This window comes from Rhamphochromis longiceps, linkage group LG23 (genome assembly GCF_057381845.1).
Source record: "Rhamphochromis longiceps isolate RC_006_pf linkage group LG23, R_longiceps_female_GT1.1, whole genome shotgun sequence".
Classification (NCBI taxonomy): domain Eukaryota; kingdom Metazoa; phylum Chordata; class Actinopteri; order Cichliformes; family Cichlidae; genus Rhamphochromis; species Rhamphochromis longiceps.
The window spans coordinates 46,456,004-46,480,135 of NC_140578.1; the positions used below are offsets into that span (position 1 = coordinate 46,456,004).

The 24,132-nt window shown below is 42.8% G+C and overlaps 1 protein-coding gene across 2 annotated transcripts in view; it reads left to right on the top strand.

Moving 5' to 3' along the window:
* The window catches only part of hecw2b (HECT, C2 and WW domain containing E3 ubiquitin protein ligase 2b), a 75,597-nt gene that overhangs the window by 5,394 nt on the left and 46,071 nt on the right, over nt 1-24,132 (top strand). For both annotated transcript variants that reach the window (XM_085398750.1, XM_085398751.1), the window contains exons 2-6: nt 256-1,463; nt 7,304-7,411; nt 9,562-9,656; nt 15,893-15,968; nt 16,041-16,210. In XM_085398750.1, the coding sequence (XP_085254876.1) occupies nt 1,082-1,463; nt 7,304-7,411; nt 9,562-9,656; nt 15,893-15,968; nt 16,041-16,210 (831 nt within the window). In that variant the 5' untranslated portion in view covers nt 256-1,081. The remainder of the gene's footprint in view (nt 1-255; nt 1,464-7,303; nt 7,412-9,561; nt 9,657-15,892; nt 15,969-16,040; nt 16,211-24,132) is intronic.

A 24,132-nucleotide genomic window follows, 5' to 3' on the forward strand; every position in this document is an offset into this window, starting at 1 on the left:
CCCCCGCCCCTGATCGCTAAGCACCCTTAGACGTTACATTTGTGCTAATTGCTGCATGTTTGTTGTTATCGAAGCTCTGCATGTGTTGCAAGTGGCTCTAGTAACGTTTAAATGATTTTAAACTGACGGATTATTATCCAGACAGTCGTCTCAGGTGACATCAGCCACTGTTAAGCACACAAAAGATTATGACAAAAGATAATTCACTCCTGTTTTCTTCCTGTTTAATCAGCTGCTTCTTTTTCTCTCCTTTAGGTTTCCAGCCTCCTTTCATCCCTGACAGTCCTTGTGGATTGTAGGACCACCCCCGTCACTTCCTCCTACCTGGACATACAAGTGGCAGCATCTTGGCTTTGTCTTTATCCTTCCTCCTGCGTCTTTTTTGCCCCTGTCCCACCTCCATGGTTCTCTTTTTATAATGTGTGGCTGGATGACTTTCAACCTTTCAACCTTTCAAGCAAACTAATTCTTAAGCAAGAGGCTGCTGTACTGTTGGCACTTAAGTGTGTGTTAAAATGGACTGGTGTCACATGACAGGATATAAATGACTGCTTACAGAAGCTTCAGCCACCAACACTTTACGTTCTTCTCAATGATAGCTTGTGGAAACTGCGAACTCTCAAGTGCCTTGTCCTAAATGTTGCCACCGAGCAGAAGATTTCTTTCAGTGGAAATATGATCCAAGCAGTTCCCTTTACTTTATACTGCAGTTGCACTGCTCCAAATATTCAGTTCTGATGAAGAGTTGCCTCCACCTCTTCGTCTCTTTTCTCCTGTAAGGTCGCTGGTCTTATCTCTTGCTATTCATACTCTGATTTCATCGTTTCCACTTCCTTATTTGTTTTCTTTTTTCAGTCCATTTGTTTTGTCACCACCGTTCGCCTTTCTGTTGCATCTGCTGTCCTTCCCCCTCGCCCCTGTCCATAGTCACCCCCCCCCCCCCCCACCACCACCACCACCACCATCATCATCATCACCATCTCCACCTTTACATCCCACACTCACCACTACCAGCACCACTAGCTAATCACCTAACCCCCTAACTTCTCATCCCCTCCCTTCACCTCTCTCTACTGTTACCATGGCAACAGCTGCCACTGCCTCTTCATCATCCTCATCATCACCTAGTGGCAGTGCCAGGGAACACCTGCTGGCGGTGCGTCGACGCACTCCACATACCCGACCCTACACGATCGGGCCTGACAGCGTCTGCAGCTTGTCAGTGCAGGAACCAATCGGAGCCTCGGCCTCGGCCTCCTCTACAATGTCATCAGGGAATCAGCCAGAAACAGGACTGGGGCTTCAGCGGGCCAATAGTGACACAGACCTGGTGACTTCAGAAAGTCGGTCATCGCTCACAGCTTCTACATACCAGGTGACTCTGGGTCACAGCCACCTGGTGATCTCCTGGGACATAAAGGAGGAAGTGGATGCAACTGACTGGATCGGCTTATACCACATTGGTGAGAAACTGGAAAACAAATTTAATTACTACTTTATCAGCAGTTACTCTGCATAAATCTCTTATTTGTTACTCGTGAACTAGTAGAACAAAGCTGAAGTTAGCTTAGTATCAATCCAAGGTAACCTCATAGAGCTGGGCCCGTAGGTACAGAACAAGATGGTGGGCGTTTCTCTGGCACAGGTAGCTGGTAACTGTGACAACATGCCAGATTGATTTCATGGATTACTTTTGAAAGATTTAATAGACAAAAGCTTCTTAATTTTTAATCAGATGCTCCCCGTTCTGTTGGGAAAAACTACAACAGCTTTTAATGACTTTAGCACAGGTATTATTATTATTATTGCTTTTATACTTATTACACTTATATAATTTTACTAATTATTAACAATTCTTTTTGTATTTTTGTGACTATGTAGATAGCTCGCTTTCTTAAATGGGACAGCAGATGACTGTGTTGTGGTTTTGGCACAATGATCTAAGTTTCTCAGGATGTTTCCAAACCTTTGGTGTTCGGCCCTTTTAAATGTAACTCTGGCTCGTTTTACTCGTGGTGTGGTTCATTTGTGCAGAGTCTAACACAGTAATCACACTCAGGACCACAACCTACAGTTACAGTGGAGGTGATACCTGTTGAATCTGTTTGAATGTCTTGTATCATAGCTTGGTACGGTAATCTGTTCTTAACCAGTAAGACCAAACCTGGTAATCTGGTTAAAGTGGCTGGTAAGATTTCAGCAGTATCTGCTTCTTTGTGCAGCAAGAAACAGAATAAACAGTAGCAGAGCCTACAAATCGACCTCCAGTGATCGACTGGTGTAAATGTCTAACGGATCAGAAACGCACTGTCTAGAACATAGGTGTCAAACTCTGGCCTGCGGGCCAAATTTGGCCCGCAGCCTAATTACATTTGGCCCGTGAAGCCATACCAAATTACTATTAGAGCTGGCCTGCTGGTATTATACAGCTAATATATATATTGTTTAGTATTAAGCTTTGCTTGTTCCATATTCAGTTTTTCAGCAAAACATGTTTGAGTCCATAAGATTCATTCTTGTATCTGGAGGAATAAATATATTTCAATAAATATTAACGTTAGCCCGCGACTTTGTTCCAGTTTTGAATTTTGGCCCACTGTGTGTTTGAGTTTGACATCCCTGGTCTAGAAGGTCAGTGATACCCTGGGGAAAAAAATGCCCCTGGACACTATTCATCATCTGATTAGGAGCATGCTCTGCTGCTGTCAGGCATGCATCAAAGCATGTGGTGGCCATACAAAGTGCCATTTTGGGTTGTTGCAGTTCCATTTCTGAAAAATGGACTAGTCTGCCACATTATTTTTTCACTACTTTTTCAGGTGTTCTGTGGGTACATTTTTCATTTCAAGACGTTGGACTCTTTTGTTGCTGGCACATTTCTCAGGGTGTACTCTGCCTCTCACCCTGTGGTAGCTGGGATAGGTTCATGCACCTACTGTGAGCTGGATAAGGATACAGGGAAGAGAATGGATGGATGGAGATCAGATGTGTTTTCCAAAGTGTTCCTATATTTATTTATTTACATAATACATACATATACTTAGGGATTATTAAGGTATTCGGATTATTTGACCAGTATATATTTCAAACTAAAAAAATTTTTAAGCTCAAACATATGAACAACACATTTAGATTTGCATAAAACACTTTAAAAAAAAAAAATACTGTTTATACTTTACTTTCAAAGCTTGCTTAATCTTTGTTTATCTTTATCATAATTACATTTTTTATTACAAGCTGTTACAAGTTCTGAATTTCTATTGGATTCTTGAAATATTCTTCCTTCTGCAGCTCTACAGTAACAGTGTTTGTTTAGACTGTGCATTCAGTCTGCTGTACTTTTGTAATGATAGGTAATTTATCTTAGTTGAACTATTTTCTACAACTTTGTCCATCAATATCATGGGATATATCATAGTTTCAATTGCAAAATTACACCAGTTTAAAGTCGATGACAGTGTAACAGAAACAAGAATGGCTACCCTGGATGCTTCCTTCTTCTTCGGTGTCTTATTATGACGTGGGGTAAGTGGGCGGTCGATATCGGGCTCCTTTTATATTCCTTTTGGGTAAGTTGGAATATCAGTGGGTTTTCCGGCTCTTCTGTTCAGTCGAGTCTCAAATTTGGGCGTCATATTTGACAGTTCAGTGATTCTCCAAATCAACTCTGGATTTTGGACTGCGACATGATGCTGCGACAAGACTTTTAACTGGCCCTAACAAGAGATTGCATATTGCATTTCGGCTTCTCTTCATTGTTTGCTGATAAATGTTAAAATTTTAGTTTTAAGTTTTAGGGCTGTACGTGGTGAAGCTCCCCAGTAAAACTCTGAGCTGTTGAAACCTCATGCTTGGTTGGTACAAGGTTCAAAACACGCCAGGTTTGGGCTTTTCAGGCACCAAGGCTATACAGTTCTCTTCAGTTGTCTTTAAGTTGTACAGACTCCATTGACTCTTTTAAAAAGCAGCTGAAGACACTTCTATACAGACAACAATTCATTTGTTGTTTTATGTTTTAATTAATCTGAGTTTTTTTCGTTTTATTGTGAAGACTTTGTGACATTTATCTGTGAAAAGTGCTATATGAATACATTTATTTTTAACAGTGGTCAAATGTCAAACAGGTGTGTTTACTTAGAAAAAATAAAATCATGCTAATGCTGAGTGACCACTGTACCCCGTATACACCATGTCGAAAATGTGGTTTGCAAGGTTAACTTCAGCCTTTTTCCAGCGATGCCATGAAAACAACGGGAAGATTTCTTCCCTTTTGCGTCCAGTCGGTCTTGGTCTCATCTAAGAGTCTTCTCCCCAGCATCACCTTTGTAAAGTCAGTCATGTCCATTTACATTTTCTTTGTCAAGTTTGTGTCTTAGTCTGGATCTCATTGTTTATGCTTCCTGTTCCTGCCTCATTAGCTTAATTCCATTCTGCTGTGTCTTTTCCCATGTGTCTCCACTTTTCCTAATCACCTCCTTGTGTATGTATTGTCTCTTCTCAGAACATCAGTCATCTTCTCCTTGGGTCTGCCAGCTTTAGTATTACTGTTTTCCTAGTGTTATTTCCCACTATTGGCTTTTGTTCCATCTTTTTCTATTGTGTTTTCTATTATTCTCTCTGGCCAAAATAAATGCCTCGCCTTGTGTTTAACCACCCCTGCATGTGAGTGTGCATTTTGCTTCTTTACTCCATGTGTGTGTCTGCACATCTTAGAATAGAATAGACGTTTATTGTCATTGTACATGTACGATGTGCATGGAATAAAAATGTAAATAGTAGGACAGCACGGATACAAAGCAGGATGAAGGCACACATTAGAGGGCAGGTTGCAAAGTGCTTGAAAGTAGTGCATTGGACCTGGTCTGAGTATAGAGTCTGTGTGTGAGTGACCTGAGGGTTACTCAGACCACGGCTCAGATTGGTGGGTGGGGTGTTTTTGAGGCTGGAGTGGGACCTCATTGACCTGAGGTGCCGACCAGAGGGCAGTGAGTCAAGTGGTGGGCAAGGTGCAAGGGGTCGCCTGTGATTGTCCTGGTTTCTTGAGACAGGATGAACTGGCAATAGCCTCAGGGGTGGCAGAGGCCAGCCGTTCTCCATTTATAATGAGAGGGGAGCGGACCTGTCTGTGCCAAGTCCATAAGTTATGTTTTAAATTCTCTACCCTGTATGCTGTCTCATCTCCGTCAGAAATTAGCCCAACCATAGTGGGCTAATTTCATCGTCAAATGTGCGTCATCCAGCAAATATGAGATGGTGAATTTAAGTAAAGTGAGTAAAACTGGGTGCAGATCATAACTCAGTTTGGATGACACTGCTGATTTTGTCCTTTAATATGCTTAAAAATAGGAGCAGGAAAAGGCCAATTCAGAACTGAACTGGGGATCATCAGATATGGACTAGCAGGCGCTGCCTGTAAATAAATGGCTATTATGGATGTTCAGGGCAACCAATTTCTTAGTCAACTTAGTGAGGAAAAAAATGGACTAACCAACTGGTTGAAAGCTAAGAGACACTCAGATATTAAGTTAAATTTGAGAACCGTTTAGTGAAGACTGAAAAAAATCTAATAATAAAGGCACTTTAAACCGTTTATGACATTCTTCATAGGGGTGCAACGATACACAAAATTCACGGTTGGGTTCGGTTCGATACTTTGGTGTCACAGTTCGATATTTTTTCGATACAAATAAAATGTTGATGATTCTCTGCGCGATCAACCTCTCACATGTTTAAGCTGCGGGAGATTTCACTTGTCATGTTTGCATAGTAAGCTAACGATTAATAAGACGATGTCAGAGGAATTGGTGCACAAATTATCATCACTCACAGATCAGTGCTGTCGCTCTCTATACACAGTTCGCACGATTGCAAAGTGAAAGCAAAAAAACAAGCGCAAATTCAAACGCGACTTCAATATGTCACATATTGACAGTGGCTCACCGATGCCAATGACATAATTACCCAGCTACATTTCTGAAAGAATGCAAAAGCATTGACATATATTTTTCCTACAAAAGCCCGACGGGCAGGGAAGAGATAGATTTTGGTAGCCCGACTGAAAAAATCGCTAGCTCCGGGACGTCGGGCTAGCGATATTGCGAGCCCTGTATCTGATTGAGGAATCACTCATCTTTGGAAAAGAGAGTTTATTACAGAGAAATGTCTCTTTCCAAAATAAAAGCTATACTATCCGCTTCTTCTGGGCTATATTCTCAGCAGCATAAGGAGAATCATGTGCTAACAGCTGTCTAAATGACTCGGCTAAAGTTAGTAGCATGCTTGTTGTTTTTGTCTTTGCACTAGGATGATGTCGGTGTAAATGTGCAGTCATATTCGTTGTGTTCCCACTAGTGCTTTCAGGTTAATCTCGTTGAAATGACCTTAACGCCACAACACGGCAAATCTCCGTTAACGAGCTACCGCCGATCGCCCCGTGCATGGGGCTAGACGGCCAACACGTTAACGAGCTAACTGCGCTAACACACTAGTTCCCACCCATGTAATTGAGCATTGCGTGGCACATCCAACATACTGTTTTACTTTAGTCCATGACTCGCTTACCTTCAGGGTCATACGTCACATGAAAACCAAAATAATTCCAAACGCCAGATCTGAGAGTGGGGGAGGTCCATGTTGCAAGGAGAGCTTAACTTCTGTCTCGCTAGCTTGCCCTGCGCTCTTCCTTCTGACGATGCTGTCTGTGTTGAGCGCTCAGTGGATCTGCGCTCGACAGTGCAGCCTAGGCGGAGTAGTCGAACGCAGATCCACTGAGCGCTCAACACAGACAGCATCGTCAGAAGGAAAATTGATAAAATAAATTACAAATGTTGTATTGTTCGATACATATGCGTACCGAACCGAAAGCACTGTATCGAACGGTTCAATATCGATACGAATATCGTTGCACCCCTAATTCTTCAATAATGAATCATGCTGCTTAACTGTGCAAATTGTGCATTAACAACAATGTTACACACCAGACAGACAATGAAGAAGAAAAACTTAAAATAAACCAATGATATGGAAAAATGTAAGTACAAAAGATCTTAAGAATAAGAAGGTAAATACATAAAATGTAAGATATTGAAATAATGTAACAATTAAACAAACAAATAGAAAATTAAGTGTAGTTGTGTGAGTTGTAATTTCACTGTTTAAAAACTTAGTTTTGTGTTCTTCTTGTATCAATAACTGTTGGCATCCTTCTATGTCTGTAAGCATCTGTGCAGAGGTAAAGAACACATTTAGAAATGTATATTTACTTAAACATATTTATGTATATTTACATATAAATGTTTCACAGATGAGAACTGTGTGGCCAATGTGTGGGAATCCAAGAACCGCGGTGTGAACGGCACCCAGAGAGGACAGATTGTGTGGAGACTGGAGCCGGGACCCTATTTTATGGAGCGTGAGTGTCTTGTGTTCTTGTTAATTACAAATGATCCTGTATTTATGCGATGCATACTTCCCGTTAATGCTGCATAGCTTTGTTGAGTTTGGTGATACAAACCTAATGATATGCTGTGGAGGCCAGGCTTCACCGGGGTCTGTGCAGGGCTTGAACAAGTGCATTAAAGTCTCAGTCTCCGTTTCTGAGTTGGAGATGCAAAGGACAACAAGGTTATATCAGTGGGTGATTCCATCTGGTTTGCATGGTTTGCATGAAATGTTATGGAACAAAGTTTGAACATATATCGTGGTTACTGTGAAATTTTAGCTTCATGTATTAAATATGTTTCAAGATACATAGATATTCATTTCAGGCCATTTTGTTGCACATTGAAATTTGAGGTGATGTTTATATATGAATATCTCACAAATTGTTGAAGGTTCAATTTTCACTGGTCTTTCTTACCATCAAAATAAACTTGAATTAGTAATGTGGGACAGATTTAAAGACCTGGTTTACTCCAGTCTCAAATGATCAAATTTCTATTTGTATTTAAAAAAATAATTATTTTATTTTAACTTGATACAAAATTTAAACATTCAGTATATAATTCCTTATATTTTTAACTTCAAATACTTAGCTTTTAAATAGTTTTTAAAAAGTCATCAACCCACTTCCATGCCATTTTAAAATCTAGCATATTGAAATCTAGAGCCAGTTTCACAACACTAGTAAAACTACAGTGGATGCAAAAGTATTCGGCCCCCTTGAACTTTTCCACATTTTGTCACATTACAGCCACAAACATGAATCAGTTTTATTGGACTTCCAGGTGAAAGACCAACACAAAGTGGTGTACACGTGAGAAGTGGAACGAAAATCATACATGATTCCAAACATTTTTACAAATAAATAACTGCAAAGTGGGGTGTGTGTAATTATTCAGCCCCCTGAGTCAACACTTTGTAGAACCAGCTTTTGCTGCAGTTCCAGCTGCCAGTCTTTTCGGGTCTGTCTCTACCAGCTTTGCACATCTACAGACTGAAATCTTTGCCCATTCTTCTTTGCAAAACAGCTCCAGCTCAGGCAGATTAGATGGGCAGCGTTTGTGAACAGCAGTTTTCAGATCTTGCTAAAACTTTGAATGTGTCCCCAAGTGCAGTTGCAAAAACCATCAAGTGCTATGGCTCACACGAGGACCGCCTCAGGAAAGGAAAACCAAGAGTCCCCTCTGCTGCTGACGATAAATTCATCCGAGTCACCAGCCTTAGAAATCGCAAGTTAACAGCACCTCAGATTAGAGTCCATTTAAATGCCACACAGAGTTCCAGTAGCAGATATACATAATTAAATTCAGTTCAATCCAATTTTATTTATATAGCTCCAAATCACAACAACAGTTGCCTCAAGGCGCTTTATATTGGAAGGTAAACCCTGGAATAATTCAATTCCATATGTGTTCATTCATAGTTTTGATGCCTTCAGTTAGAATCTACAATGAAAATAGTTATGAAAATAAAGAAAAAACATTAAATGAGAAGGTGTTTAACCAGTAGTGTATATGGTGGATTAAATCCTAAAAGTATTTTCAGGAGGTCGCGACAACATCCGTTCTCTTCTGGCATCTGAATAACAATTTCAGCCAGTGCTGTTACGGATCTTGTCAGAATTGATGGCATTACAAACACAGAAAAGTATGGTCAGATTTTGATCTGCAACATCCAAAGAAGAGCATTGGAATGTCTTTCACCGAGCCTGGAGAGCTATCTGCGAAGACTGCTTAAAGAAATGACAAAGATGCGTGTCTGAGATTGTTCAGCGTGCTCATACAAAATACTGACTTACATTGAAAATTGTACAGACTTTTTTTTTTCTTTACAAACTGTATTTCCATGTGTGTTTGCATGTCTTTCAATAAATCACTACATTTCCCATTTTTCTAGCAAATTATAATGAATGGTTGGGGTAACTCAAGACTTTTACACAGTGTGTAATATAATGTAGTAGCAGATTTATGTTTCAATTTTATTTAAATAAGGTGATTTTGGAATCAATGCTTTCTGTTGTTGGCACATATTTTACCAAGTTACATAACTCTTATGAAAATGTTTTTTAATACATGGAATTATGATCATAAAGGTAGAGTGTTGTGTTTTCTCTCTCCACAGCCGAGACAAAGATCTGCTTTAAATATTATCATGGTATAAGTGGAGCATTAAGAGCAACAACACCTTGTATCACCGTCAAGAATCCTGCAGTACCAGTATGTATAGCTGTCTGTGTGTCCCACCTTCTTTTCTCCCAGTGATTGTTGTGTCCTCTGTCCAGGTGTGGGCCCAAGCAGCTGCGATTTGTTACAAATGTATATGTTTTGTATCTGTCAATAAATAAAGGAGTTTAAATCAGCGTCACAGTGAGGACAAGCCAAAACTTGACCAAAATACAGGCTTTTATTTGGCCGTCTAATATATCAGACATGAGAAAACCTTTCAAAATAAAAGGCAGCTCAGCTCTACAAACTCCTTAAAACTTAAACGCACTCCTACATCACACTCTGCTGATCTCTTCCATAAAATGAAAGAAAAACACACCAGCTATATTAAAGGAAAACTGAGTTGTTACCGTCCCCCAGAGTGATTGGTTAACCTAGAACTGTGATAGGTCTGTCTCGCACAGGCCTATTGCTGGAACATTTAGAGACAATTCTACTACAGCACGGTGGCACGGTGGTGAGCACTGTTGCCGCACAGCAAGAAGGTCCTGAGTTCAGTTCCACCATCAGGCCGGGGTCATTCTGTGTGGAGTTTGCGTGGGTTCCCTCCGGGTACTCCGGCTTCCTCCCAATTGAGTAATCCAAATTGCCCATAGGTGTGAATGCGGGAGTGAATGGTTGTCTGTCTCTGTGTGTTAGTCCTGCGACAGACTGGCGACCTGTCCAGGGTGTACCCCGCCTTTCGCTCTATGACCTCTGGGATAGGCTCCAGCACCCCCCCGCGACCCTGAAAAGGATAAGCAGAAGCAGATGGATCTGCTACAATGGCAAAAAGCATGTGACCCCGTGAATGACTCCCCTAGATCTGCTGGACCTGGAAGTCCAGCAGTTTATCTAAACAAAAGACACTTATACCTAAGCAGACATAGATGTATTTACCGTACCATAAAACAGTAAGAGAAGGTACGACCTCTCTCATGACCTTAGGATGTGTGTGCCAGAACACTCTGGGAGGCACACACAGTCTTTGCAGACTACTAAGGATCAGACCTCTATCATTATGCAATCGATTATAAAAATCAAAGTATATATGAGTACATATTTCTAAGCATAAATGACAATTCAACATATAAACCTAGTTTTACTGGACCTCTCTTCGGCCTTTGATATGGTGGACCATAACATTTTATTACTAAGACTTGAGCACACTGTGGGTATTAGAGGCACTGCCCTCGACTGATTCAAATCATACCTCGCTGATAGATCCTTATCAGTTAACTTAGGCACCTTCTCCTCTTCCTCCGCTCTGGTCTGTTGTGGTGTGCCTCAAGGATCAGTTTTAGGCCCTATTCTCTTCTCATTGTATTTGCTCCCTCTGGGCGCAATCTTTGAAAAATACAACATCGCCTTCCACTGTTACGCCGACGACATACAGATCTATTTTGACCTTACTGACGACCTTGCTGTGTCCCTGCACTACTTTCAAGAATGCATGCGGGAGGTCAAAGAATGGTTCCTGAGTAATTCCCTCGTTTTAAACGATAAGAAGACTGAGATTGTGGTGTTCAACAGTAAAATCCCTCGTGCCCAACTCTGTGCTGCCCTGGGTTCCTTTGCTAGTTTTTCTTGTGACTATGTCAGTAACTTGGGTGCACTGCTGGATAGCTCGCTCAAACTCGATAAGCAAGTGTCTGCTGTAGTGAGATCTAGCTTCCACCAACTGCGCCTTATCTCTAAGGCTAGGCATTATGTTCTGCACGAGGACCTGGAGAAGCTTATTCACACTTTTGTGACCTCCAGGTTGGATTATTGTAACTCCTTGTACTACGGTCTTCCTTCTTCTCTTCTTCGTAGACTGCAAACAGTCCAAAATCCAGCAGCCCGCCTCTTGACTGGTGCCAGGAAATTTTGCCATATTACTCCTGTTCTAGCTAGCTTACATTGGCTGCCCATAAAGTACCGTATTCAATTTAAAATATTACTCCTTACATTCAAAACTATTAATAAATTAGCGCCAAGTTATCTTAGTGAACTTCTCAAACCACATACTCCTGCTAGAACACTCAGATCTGCCACTCAACTACTTCTGACCCGACCCAGATCTCGGCTGAAGTCCCGGGGTGACCGTGCGTTTGCTCTGGCTGCCCCGGGACTGTGGAATAACCTTCCTCTCGACCTCCGCGCATCTGACTCCATTGCACTGTTCAAATCACGACTAAAAACCCACTTATTCAATCTTGCCTTTCCCTCTAGTTAATATTTCTTTTATGATTTTATATGATGCACTTTTATGCTCATTTAAATTCTTGTTTGCTCTGTACCTGTTGCTTTCCTGTGTATCAGTGACAGCTACCTGCTTGCATACTTAGTACTTGCTTTGGTCCTATTTCTATTATCCTCCTCCTATTCTCTATGTTACTTGTTAAGCACCTGGGCATACCCTTGGTTTTTAAGTGTGCTTTATAAATAAAGTTTATTATTATTATTATTATTAACAAACTGTGTTCCCACCTGTTTCCTATCCCCCCGTTATCTTGTGTTGTCACAGTCTATTCAATGCCACTTTCTTCCACTGGCTTCCTCCTTGTGATGTGTTTTATTTAGTGTTTTGTAAGAACTCAACAATGAAACTGAAATTTCAGTTTTTGTGTGGTTTTCAAAGTCCTTTATTATGGATCAAATTGCCGCCTGACAAAAGAATGTGACCATCATGGCAACTCCCCTCCACTGTGTCCATTTCATGTTTTAGCTTTCTAAAACATGAAATGGACACAGTGGACTGGCCTGTCTATAACATCCTTTGCCGTGATATTGGGTTGATCATGGACCCAGCCGACTCAGTTATAGTAGAGGACTCTAATAGCCATCTTCACCTGAAAAGGTGAAGCATGACCAGAACAGAAGGTCCAGTACCTACCAGCCAAGCCAGAACAGCAAAAGGTGGACACAGTTATTCAAACCAATACACAAGAATCCATCCATCCATTCGCTTCCGCTTATCCTTTTCAGGGTCGCGGGGGGCGCTGGAGCCTATCCCAGCTGTCATAGGGCGAGAGGCGGGGTACACCCTGGACAGGTTGCCAGTCTGTCGCAGGGCCAACACACAGGGACAGACAACCATTCACACTCACATTCACTCGCACATTCACACCTAGTGACAATTTAGATTAATCAATTAACCTATCCCCACAAGCTGCATGTCTTTGGACGGTGGGAGGAAGCCGGAGTACCCGGAGAGAACCCACGCAAACACGGGGAGAACATGCAAACTCCACACAGAAAGACCCCGGCCTGATGGTGGAATTGAACTCAGGACCTTCTTGCTGTGCGGCAACAGTGCTAACCACCGTGCCATAACCTTGAACTCAGCTTAGAACATGATCAAAGATGTCTCTGTGTTGCTAGATTCATTTTTTTCCTCAGAAACTGGGAAGACTAGCCAGAGTACCCGTCCTAAAGGATGATGCTACCACCCCCATGCTTCACTTTAGGGATTATATTGGCCAGGTGATGAGCAGTGCTCCAGACATGACCCTCAAAGACTTAAATCTTTGTTTCATCTGACTGGAGAATTTTGTTTTGTCATTATCTGATAGGTTGCCTGGCAGGTGCCTTTTGGCAAACTCCATGCAGGCTGTTGTGTGCCTTTTACTGAGGAGTGGCTTTTGTCAGGCCAGACAGGCGTAACTGTTGCAGAAATGGTTGTCTCATTGGAAGGTTATCCTCAGAGCAGCGCCGGAGCACTGTCAGGTTTTTCGTGTCATGGTCTGTGTGCGGCAGGCAGGAATGGAGGACCCAAATGCAGACTCCAGCATGCGAACATAAACTCAAAAACCTCAGCTTTATTGCTGGCATGAGTCAATACAGGAAATAAACTGGGGAACGCTAGAAACTAAACTAGAAACACACAACACTGAACAGAGGAAAACACAGACAATAGATACAAGGGTTAAATAAGGGAACAAGAACCAGAAAGGAAACACAGCTGACCCTAATTAAACAGATGAGACCGGGGAGACGCAAAACAGAACCTGACGCACACCGACGGGAGACTATCAAAGTAAAACAGGAAGTACGCAGAGACACAGACTAAGGGAACAGACAGATGCACATGAAGACAAGACTGACCTAACAGGGGAGGAATCACGAAGGCAAACCAAGACTAGAAATAGAGAATAAACTCAGGAGTAAAATCATACTGGGCAAAGAAATCTAAAATACACAGAGAACCGAATAAATTAACAAGACTCAGAGAAACAAAAACACAAACACTGGGTGGACGACCCAGGTACCCTAACACTCAGCTTCCTGACTAAGATGATAGAGGCCATGGTGCTCACTGAGACCTTCAATGCTATAGAAAAGTTTAATGTAGATGGAGTCCAGACCTCCTGGGATCTAACAATGTTTTACGATAGATCTTGTACAGTGTGAATTTGAGGTTTATCTGGGCCATACTGTAAAGGCAAAGCAGTATGTGCTCAGTGCGTGGAAAGGTGAGAATCTTTTAGTCACTAGTGACTAAAAAAGGACAGTGTGCCTTGTGTTGTAGGACTTTCCTTTGTGATGTCGGACTTTAACTTGACCTGCAGAACAGTTGACCAGTGTTCTGCAATCTCACAGTGGTCAGCACTAGAGCAGGGCGATATGACCAAAAATATTTATCACGATATACATTTGAAAATTTGCGATAACGATATAACTGACGATATAATTGACGATATAATTGACACTAGACAAAATACTTTACAACTCCACAACTTTATTAGTGCAAAAGAAAAAAACCCATCAATGTATTTTAACTTAAACAAGCAGCTGTTTTTATGTGCATTAAAGTTATATACAAATGTAACAGTGCAAATGCAATTCCTTGCTGACAGTTTAACCAAAGGGCATTTCCAGTGGAAATTGGCCGACATATCCTCAGCATAACCATGTATAATATCCACAAAACTTAAAAAGAGGTTATACACACACAATACGGTAACATTATGTTGAAGCACAGTACGTATCACTCCGCGAGGCTCCGCCTACGATAGCCGTAATGCTCCGACAATCCATCAAGCGGTGCGGCTTCGTAGCTTAGCAAAGTCGTACTGAAACATTTGACAGGTTTTCGAGCGCCGTGCACATAAAATCGTTTCGAGGTCAGTAAACACAACCAGAGTTCATACATAAGGCACACGGGGTTATAAGGGGCTCTGTTGATTTTTGAGAAAAATCTAAGGATTGATTTGAAGTGTGCCGTGTTTTCCAAACAACACGGTAATAACGACGGCCCGCTAGCATGCGCTACCAAAAATAGTGCTTTGTTGTGTATCTGACGGACGAAAGCTAAACCAGTTCCACACCACTGAAGCTGCAGCATTTTTACAAACCAGTTCTGGTTCATGTTTCATTCAACGATCTGCTTTCGCCCTTCTCATTCTGCGTCGCCGTATGTAAACAAAGGCACTGCACATGCGCGTTTTACCCATATTCTATTGCGATATTTCATTTTGTTATCGTTGCCCAACATTATACCGGTGTTACTGTGAACGGTGTGATATGGCCCAGCCCTAGTCAGCACTGTTGCCTCACAGCAAGAAGGTTCAGTGTGGAACTAAACTCAGGACCTTCTTGCTGTGAGGCCAGGGCCTTTCTCTGTGGAGTTTGCATGTTCTCCCTGTGTTTGTATGGTTCTCTCTGGGTACTCTGGCTTCCTCACACCGTCCAAAGACCTGCAGTTAGTGGGGTGAATTGGTAATTCTATAATGCCCATAGGTGTGAATTGGAGTATGAATGGTTGTCTGTCTCTATGCGTTAGTACACCCTGGACAGGTCCAGGGGTACCCCGACCCTCTGCCCTAAGACAGCTAGGATAGGCTCCAGCCACACCGTGACTCAGAATTGGATAAGTGGAAGAAAATGGATGGATAATAAATCCAGGTTACACGAGGAACTGTTCAAGAGTTCAAGAGCTCACAAAATTATTTTTCACTCTTACTGACTCATCCTGATAAAATAATGGCTAATAAATTCAAGCATTAATACATGGAGCTTTGTGAAAAGAATAATATATTTTGGATAGTTTGTGGCTTTGGGAAGCCATAAACTGAATTTAAACAGTGAGATTCAATGAGGTGTGATTGTAGTGAGGGTGAATGGCACTAACCTCTCTCATGTGAAGAGATGTGAGAAACAGTCTTAACTCCACCCACTTAAGTCTTCCTGGTTAAACTTTTATCTGTTAGAGTCAGGGCTGAAAACATGTTCATTTTTTTGTTTTTCTTTTTTTTTGTCATCAGGTGAGGGGTGAAGGCCAGGTGGAGGAGCAGTCAGAGTATGAGCACTGTCGGAAACTTGTCAGCTTCACCCTGTCAGGTGAGATGAATGAGTCAGTGGAAATGTGCTGGAGAATGAATACAAAAATACTCATGAAGTATTCCAATTCAGACTTCCGAGCAGTGAACCTAAAGAAAGGGATGTTCTTCAACCCGGACCCCTACCTGAAAATGTCGATCCAGCCCGGGAAGAGGAGCGGCCTCCCAAAGTTTACCCACCATGGCCAGGAGAGACGCTCCTCCATCATATCCAACACCATCAACCCTGTGTGGCTTGGGGAGGTTAGCATAACTTCACACTGACTCAATAAGATTACCTTACCCAGCAGGCACTACAGAGCTTGGATGGAGCCGATGGGTGAGGGCACTCTATCTGTGACACCTATTCTAATAATAAACTGGCAGCCCTAAGTAGTCTTGCATGCCCTGGCCATTACAGTTCTTTTACTTCTAATAGAATTATCATTAGCTCACTGTCACATGAACATCCATTTTTATTTGAACCATTTCACTACTCAAATTTCTTATTCATGGTACTAATTAGACTTGTACTTTATGTTTTTGATTAAAAATAAAGATTATTTGTTATTAGCAAAAGTACATATAGATAAACTGTTCTAATGCTTTGTATCACTGTAAACATGGATGTCTGTATATATTCTAGAGGGCATACAGAAGAAATGTATAAACTGAATCAATTTCAGTTTTGGTTTTCATTGCATGCAGTTTATTAATAATTAAATTCAATTATCTACATCTTTACCACACATTTGACTACATACAGGTACTGTAGGTGCAGTAAATGGTTAAATGATACTCATTGCAATATGCTGGGCATTCACTGATAAGATTGAACATACCGTATTAGGCTACGTTCACACTGCAGGCGAAAGCGCATTAAATCCGACTTTTTTGACCCTCTGCGACCATCTATCCGATCATGGTGTGACAGTGTGAACGGCACAAATCCGATATTCTGGGTCACTTTCGTATGTGGCACTGAATCCGATACATATCCGATGTTTTAGAAAGCGACTGCTGTTTGATGGTCATGTCGCATTAAATCCGTCTTTTACATCACTGACACAAGACAGACGCTAATTATCAGCTCCGGAGAAGACATCGTGAACGCTTCCTGTCCATCCAGTGTAGATATCAGTGAAACTGTTGGGAAGACAACGTTGGAGAAACGTGAACATTTTATTTGTCCTGTATAATCTGCAGATTCTGACAGAAATCTGCAGCTATCCTTTGAAGCACTGCTCCTCTAAAACAGCAATAAGGATCATTATTAGGTTATCTACATTATTATGTAAATAACAAAATAACTTGAAGCAAAATTGGGAAACGTAAAGTCAGAAACAAGTCTTTATATTAAGGCCATCAGTCAAACAATACTGTTTGCTCTGGGTCTAAACAGAGCGCGTTGTGCGTGACGTCTTCTTTTGCGCATGCGGCCGCTTTGAGCGTTCACACTAGAGCGCATTTGCTGTCGCATTTTATTTGTAGTGTGAACGAGCAGACAAAAAAATCGGATTTGTTCAAAAACTCAGAATCGAGCATTAAGACCTGCAGTTTGAGCGTAGCCCTAGAGGCTGGGATTAGGTAAAGATGGTCCTTGATGATCATCTATGTCCAGCTGAGGATGAATTTGTATACTCGTGTAGTTAAAATAAATGAACTTACAGCAATAGTGTTGACTCTACTCTTTGCCTTGGCAGAGTAATAAAAGGAAAGATAGAAGAGACAACTATAGTTATGTGGCAACATATGGACTGATGTATTTACAATCAGCATTTTAATCATGAGCTTTAAGGCAGTAATAATAGCATTAGCCATGTTTAGCACATTACTTTCAACAGGGGGTCAGGCTGTCCACAGACACAAGGTTCAGCTCTTTATCTCACTGCAGAATCCTTTCATATTCTTCACGTATGTCTTTGTTGGGCAGAGTGTAAATACAGAGGCTGTATTTGTATAAGCACAGATACTTCTTAGCAGTGCAAAGCTATCTGCACAGCTCTGCAGAAAGATCCAGGCAGCCAGTGTGTCTCTCTCTAACCAATCAGAGTCCTCCTTACATGGGACAGTGTGGCTAACTTGCATTAGCAAATTGGAGGCGTTGAGTGCTAGAGCAGCTGGCAGCTGGAAACCTGGACCCCCTTTGGCCATTTATCAAGACTACATGAAGTATACTCTGAAGGTCTATAGAAAGATGCATTATGGAGAATCTCTACTGTGACCATCAGCAAAACCAGCCAGCCTATGTACACCACAGCAGCAGTGATCAGTGACATGCTTGGCTACAAGATGAACAGCCACAAGGAGCAGTACCCTTGATGGAGAAGGAGACTAGAGACCAAAATCAAAGCAGCATGGAGAGCAGTTAGCCAAATGTCGGAGTTGCAGACGTAGAAGCGGATGTTTAAGAAGTACAGAAAGCTGCCTATACTTGTGGCCTTGGATACTGCCAACAAAGAACCACAGCCTTGACTAGCCGCTAGAAGAGGTATACACAAGAGACAGAAGGCAGGAGAATAAACCTTCCAAGGTATATTCTCAGTGGTAGAGGAGCACTATGAGAGCAGCCCCACCAAGGCTGGAGACAGAGCAACTGGAAGAGCATATGGGAGAAGGAGACATCATATAACAACAACGCTCAGTAGCCAATGGATCTGAGAGCAGGTCACAGCAACCTCCTTGAACAGGATCCAATAACAATCACCATGGTAGACATCTGAGAAAGAGTCTCAAGTATGTAGAGTTGGACAGAGCCAGGCCCTGACACGATTCACATCTCCTGGCTAAACAAGCGCACTGCACTCTGTGAGCATCTACCAGCACAAAGGAACCAGCTGCTATTGGACAAGACACGCCTGGAATGGCGAAGTAAAGGCTGAACAGTCCTGATTGCTAAGGATCTTCAGAAAAGGCAGGTCCCATCAACTACCAGCCAATAACCTGGTAGCTCTGTGATGCCTACAGGAAAACTCCTGTCAGGCATCAAAGCTAAGATGAAAAGGTAAATGGTTCAATACATGAGCGCCTGGTAGCTGAAGGCTCTGCCTCCCATTCTACTTTTAAATAATTCGGGATTGATCAGAATCACAATCAAAGCTGGAGTACTTTATTAATCACAGAAGACATTATTGTGGGCATAGTTGCTCCAAGACAGTAAGAACAGCAACTAACTAACCTAAATTAATTAAACAAAAATATTTCCTGTTGTTCAGTGGTGCTAAACGACTGGGTCGGAGGTGTTGTCCAACATTCTGCTTATTTTGGACAATATATGTTCAGCTCCTTCTCCACAATGTCACTGGCAGATACGTTTATTGAGTCTGTTGGCATCGTCAGCCTGCTGCCCCAGCATGCAACAGCATGGTGAATGTCACCTACACAACAGACACCAACGCAAACTACCTCAGTTGCCTCAGAAAATAGAGACAACTCTGGGAAGCGCAGACTGAGCCCCAGGCCCAGAGGCCTGAGGGCCCTCCACCCCTCGGAAGGGGCCCGACTGAGCCACGGGTGCTAGGCCCCACCAAGCAGGCGCCGGGAGTGAGCCAATACACACCCAGGCACCCAGCCCCGGACACTAAGAACCACCCATTGGTGGTTCTTAGTGTCCGAAAGGTGAGGGCATCAGCAACTGGCAGGGAGTGTGGTGAGGGGAGATGGGCTGCCACACCTGGGTTGGCCTAAGATGTTCCCAGAGAGATGGAGACCCGACCTGACACATAAACATAAACAAACAGTCACACTAAGACACAAACATGCATTCACACCCTCATGCACACATATACAAATACTCATCACTCGCCCAACATGGAGACAAACAGAAATGAACACTGTACACACACTCACACTCCCCAAACGTACTCTATACCTCCAGATCCAGAGGGGCAAACCCAGAGGGCCAATCCGCCCCCAGACCCAGGAGATGTTTCCCTTTGGTCTGGGGTGGAGACAAGCAGACCGCGCCCGGTCCTGCAGCAGCACGGAAGCCCAGCATCCCAGACCCCAGATGGCGAACAGAGAACCGGGGTGTGAAGACCCCATACCTAAAATGCATTTTAAAAACATGGGAGGGGCATGGTACTCTCTGCCAGGAAGCAGCTGCTGTCAGCACCGCCCCTACCAAGAGCCCTCAATGTCTACATGTATTTAAAATTGAGAGGTGGGCACTGACGCCAGAGGTGAGGTCCTTTGGATGCTGTTTAGCGTGCCCACCCCCAAGGCCCTTCATGTATGTGTTATGAGTGTGTAAGTAATGTGGATGTCTAAGCTGTGGAATAAAATTAAGGCACAGTTGGCCAGAAGGAGACAGAGGAGGAATGCCCCCTTGCACCTCACTGACACACCTGTACCCAAGGCCCTGCATGTGTCTTGGTGTGATGAAGCGGAAAAAAGGGAGGCTCCCTACGTTTTGAAGTAAATATCTGTACTCCTTACATTTTCAAAACAGGCTTGTTACTTTCGGTTGAACACATCTGAGAGGAGTTATTTTATGTTCCTAATCATACATCCTAATGGTGTATCAATCAGTAAGGGATGTCGCATAGAAAGAGATGAAAGAGACAGAACTGTATGCCAAGGTCAGGGGTTAACATGGGCCGGTGTTTTTCATTGGCACAACATGGTAACGAGTGTTAATATCCATAAGTGGCAGTTGAGGTACTTCAGCATCTAGCTAGCACTACAAAAGAAGTGCAAGCATGACATGAGTTTTTTAAGTGGCAGGTACTTTCAAAAGCATCGTTTCTATCAGCTTAACAAAGGTCAGCACACCACATGCAACCACATAAAACAATACTTGTGACCCTGAATTTTATAAGCAGAACAACATGGGTTAATGGATAGCTGCAGCGTTGCAACCATAAAAACAACAGAAAAATTTTAGAAGTGTTCTAGGGTCTTATATATCTATATCTATCTATCTATCTATCTATCTATCTATCTATCTATCTATCTATCTATCTATCTCTATATTTCTCTCTCTCTCTCCCTCCCTATATATATATATATATATATATATATATATATATATATATATATATTAGGGGTGCAACGATATTCGTATCGATATTGAACCGTTCGATACAGTGCTTTCGGTTCGGTACGCATATGTATCGAACAATACAACATTTGTAATTTATTTTATCAACTTTCCTTCTGACGATGCTGTCTGTGTTGAGCGCTCAGTGAATCTGTGTTCGACTACTCCGCCTAGGCTGCACTGTCCAGCGCAGATCCACTGAGCGCTCAACACAGACAGCATAGTCAGAAGGAAGAGCGCAGGGCAAGCTAGCGAGACAGAAGTTAAGCTCTCCTTTTAACATGGACCTCCCCCACTCTCATTCAGATCTGGCGTTTGGAATTATTTTGGTTTTCATGTGACGTATGACCCTGAAGGTAAGCGAGTCATGGACTAAAGTAAAACAGTATGTTGGATGTGCCATGCAATGCTCAATTACATTGGTGTGAACTAGTGTGTTAGCGCAGTTAGCTCGTTAACGTGTTGGCCGTCTAGCCCCATGCACGGGGCGATCGGCGGTAGCTCGTTAACGGAGATTTGCCGTGTTGTGGCGTTAAGGTCATTTCAACGAGATTAACCTGAAAGCACTAGTGGGAACACGACGAATATGACTGCACATTTACAACGACATCATCCTAGTGCAAAGACAAAAACAACAAGCATGCTACTAACTTTAGCCGAGTCATTTAGACAGCTGTTAGCACATGATTCTCCTTATGCTGCTGAGAATATAGCCCAGAAGAAGCGGATAGTATAGCTTTTATTTTGGAAAGAGCCATTTCTCTGTAATAAACTCTCTTTTCCAAAGATGAGTGATTCCTCAATCAGATACAGGGCTTGCAATATCGCTAGCCCGACGTCCCGGAGCTAGCGATTTTTTTCAGTCGGGCTACCAAAATTCTATCTCTGCCCTGCCCGTCGGGCTATTGTAGGAAGGAAAAATATATGTCAATGCTTTTGCATTCTTTCAGAAATGTAGCTGGGTAATTATGTCATTGGCATCGGTGAGCCACTGTCAATATGTGACATATTGAAATCGCGTTTGAATTTGCGCTTGTTTTTTTGCTTTCACTTTGCAATCCTGCGAACTGTGTATAGAGAGCGACAGCACTGATCTGTGAGTGATGATAATTTGTGCACCAATTCCTCTGACATCGTCTTATTAATCGTTAGCTTATTATGGAAACATGACAAGTGAAATCTCCCGCAGCTTAAACATGTGAGAGGTTGATCGCGCAGAGAATCGCTGAGCTTATGTGAGTGCGTGTGTAAAAGCATTTCAGTTCTGCTGAGCCAAATAAGACAGGTCAGGGTGAAGAAGTGACAGCCAAAGAAAAGCTTACCACAAAACGGAGAAGTTATGACAAATCAGACTATAAGGCAAAAAGAAAGTGCAGCTTTATGGTTTCATGGACAAAATAATTTCTGTGGCTGCAATATGACGAGCTAAATAACCAGGGCTGCACATAAGTGGTCCGCAGGTGTGCATTCGCTGTCAAAATAAAAAACACGCACAAGGGTTAGGGTTAAATTTAAAAACTGTACTTTTGAGTTAAAATATATATTTATAATTTTAATAAATGACAAATTAAAAATGCTTGAACATTTTTTTGTATCGAAAAAATATCGAACCGTGACACCAAAGTATCGAACCGAACCGAACCGTGAATTTTGTGTATCGTTGCACCCCTAATATATATATATATATATATATATATATATATATATATGTATATGTATATATGGGAACCATGAAGAGGCCGCTAGAAAGGCTGCAACCACCAAGTACCTGCAGAGGGTCAGGCAAGTCCTGAGGAGTCAGCTGAATGGTAAGAACAAGATCCGGGCCATCAACACGTACGCCCTGCCCGTGATCAGGTACCCTGCTGGGGTAATAGGCTGGCCAAAGGAGGAGATAGAAGCCACTGACATAAAGACAAGAAAGCTCCTGACCATGCATGGAGGGTTTCACCCCAAGTCCAGCACCCTGAGGCTGTACGCTAAGCGGAAGGAAGGGGGCCGGGGACTGGTGAGTGTCAGCACCACAGTCCAGGATGAGACAAGGAACATCCAAGAATACATTGGGAAGATGGCCCCAACTGACCGAGTGCTCAGTGAATACCTCAGGCAGCAGAAACCCAAGAAAGAGGAGGGAGACGAGGAACCATCATGGAAGGACAGGCCCCTGCACGGTATGTACCACCGGCAGATAGAGGAGGTGGCTGATATCCAGAAATCCTACCAGTGGCTGGACAAAGCTGGACTGAAAGACAGCACAGAGGCACTAATCATGGCAGCACAAGAACAAGCTCTGAGTACAAGATCCATAGAGGCTGGGGTCTATCACACCAGGCAAGACCCCAGGTGCAGGCTGTGTAAAGATGCCCCAGAGACAATCCAGCACATAACAGCAGGGTGCAAGATGCTAGCAGGCAAGGCATACATGGAACGCCATAACCAAGTGGCCGGCATAGTGTACAGGAACATCTGTGCCGAGTATAACCTAGAAGTCCCGAGGTCAAAATGGGAGATGCCCCCAAGGGTGGTGGAGAATGACCGAGCTAAGATCCTGTGGGACTTCCAGATACAGACGGACAAAATGGTGGTGGCTAACCAACCGGACATAGTGGTGGTAGACAAACAGAAGAAGACGGCCGTAGTGATCGATGTAGCGGTTCCGAATGACAGCAATATCAGGAAGAAGGAACACGAGAAGCTGGAGAAATACCAAGGGCTCAGAGAAGAGCTCGAGAGGATGTGGAGGGTGAAGGTAACGGTGGTCCCCGTGGTAATCGGAGCACTAGGTGCGGTGACTCCCAAGCTAGGCGAGTGGCTCCAGCAGATCCCGGGAATAACATCGGAGATCTCTGTCCAGAAGAGCGCAGTCCTGGGAACAGCTAAGATACTGCGCAGGACCCTCAAGCTCCCAGGCCTCTGGTAGAGGACCCGAGCTTGAAGGATAAACCGCCCGCAGGGGCGTGCTGGGTGTTTTTTTTTTTATGTATATGGCATGGTTTGTTACTTAGCCATCAGTTAGATGATAACTCCTGGGTTTCTGTTTTTAAGCCCCTTAAATCCTAAAACTCTGTAAATCCTTGTCCCAGGTTAATCCTTGCTTTGTCCTCTTCTTTTCTCCCTTCACTGTTTTCATTTTGAAGCAGCTTTT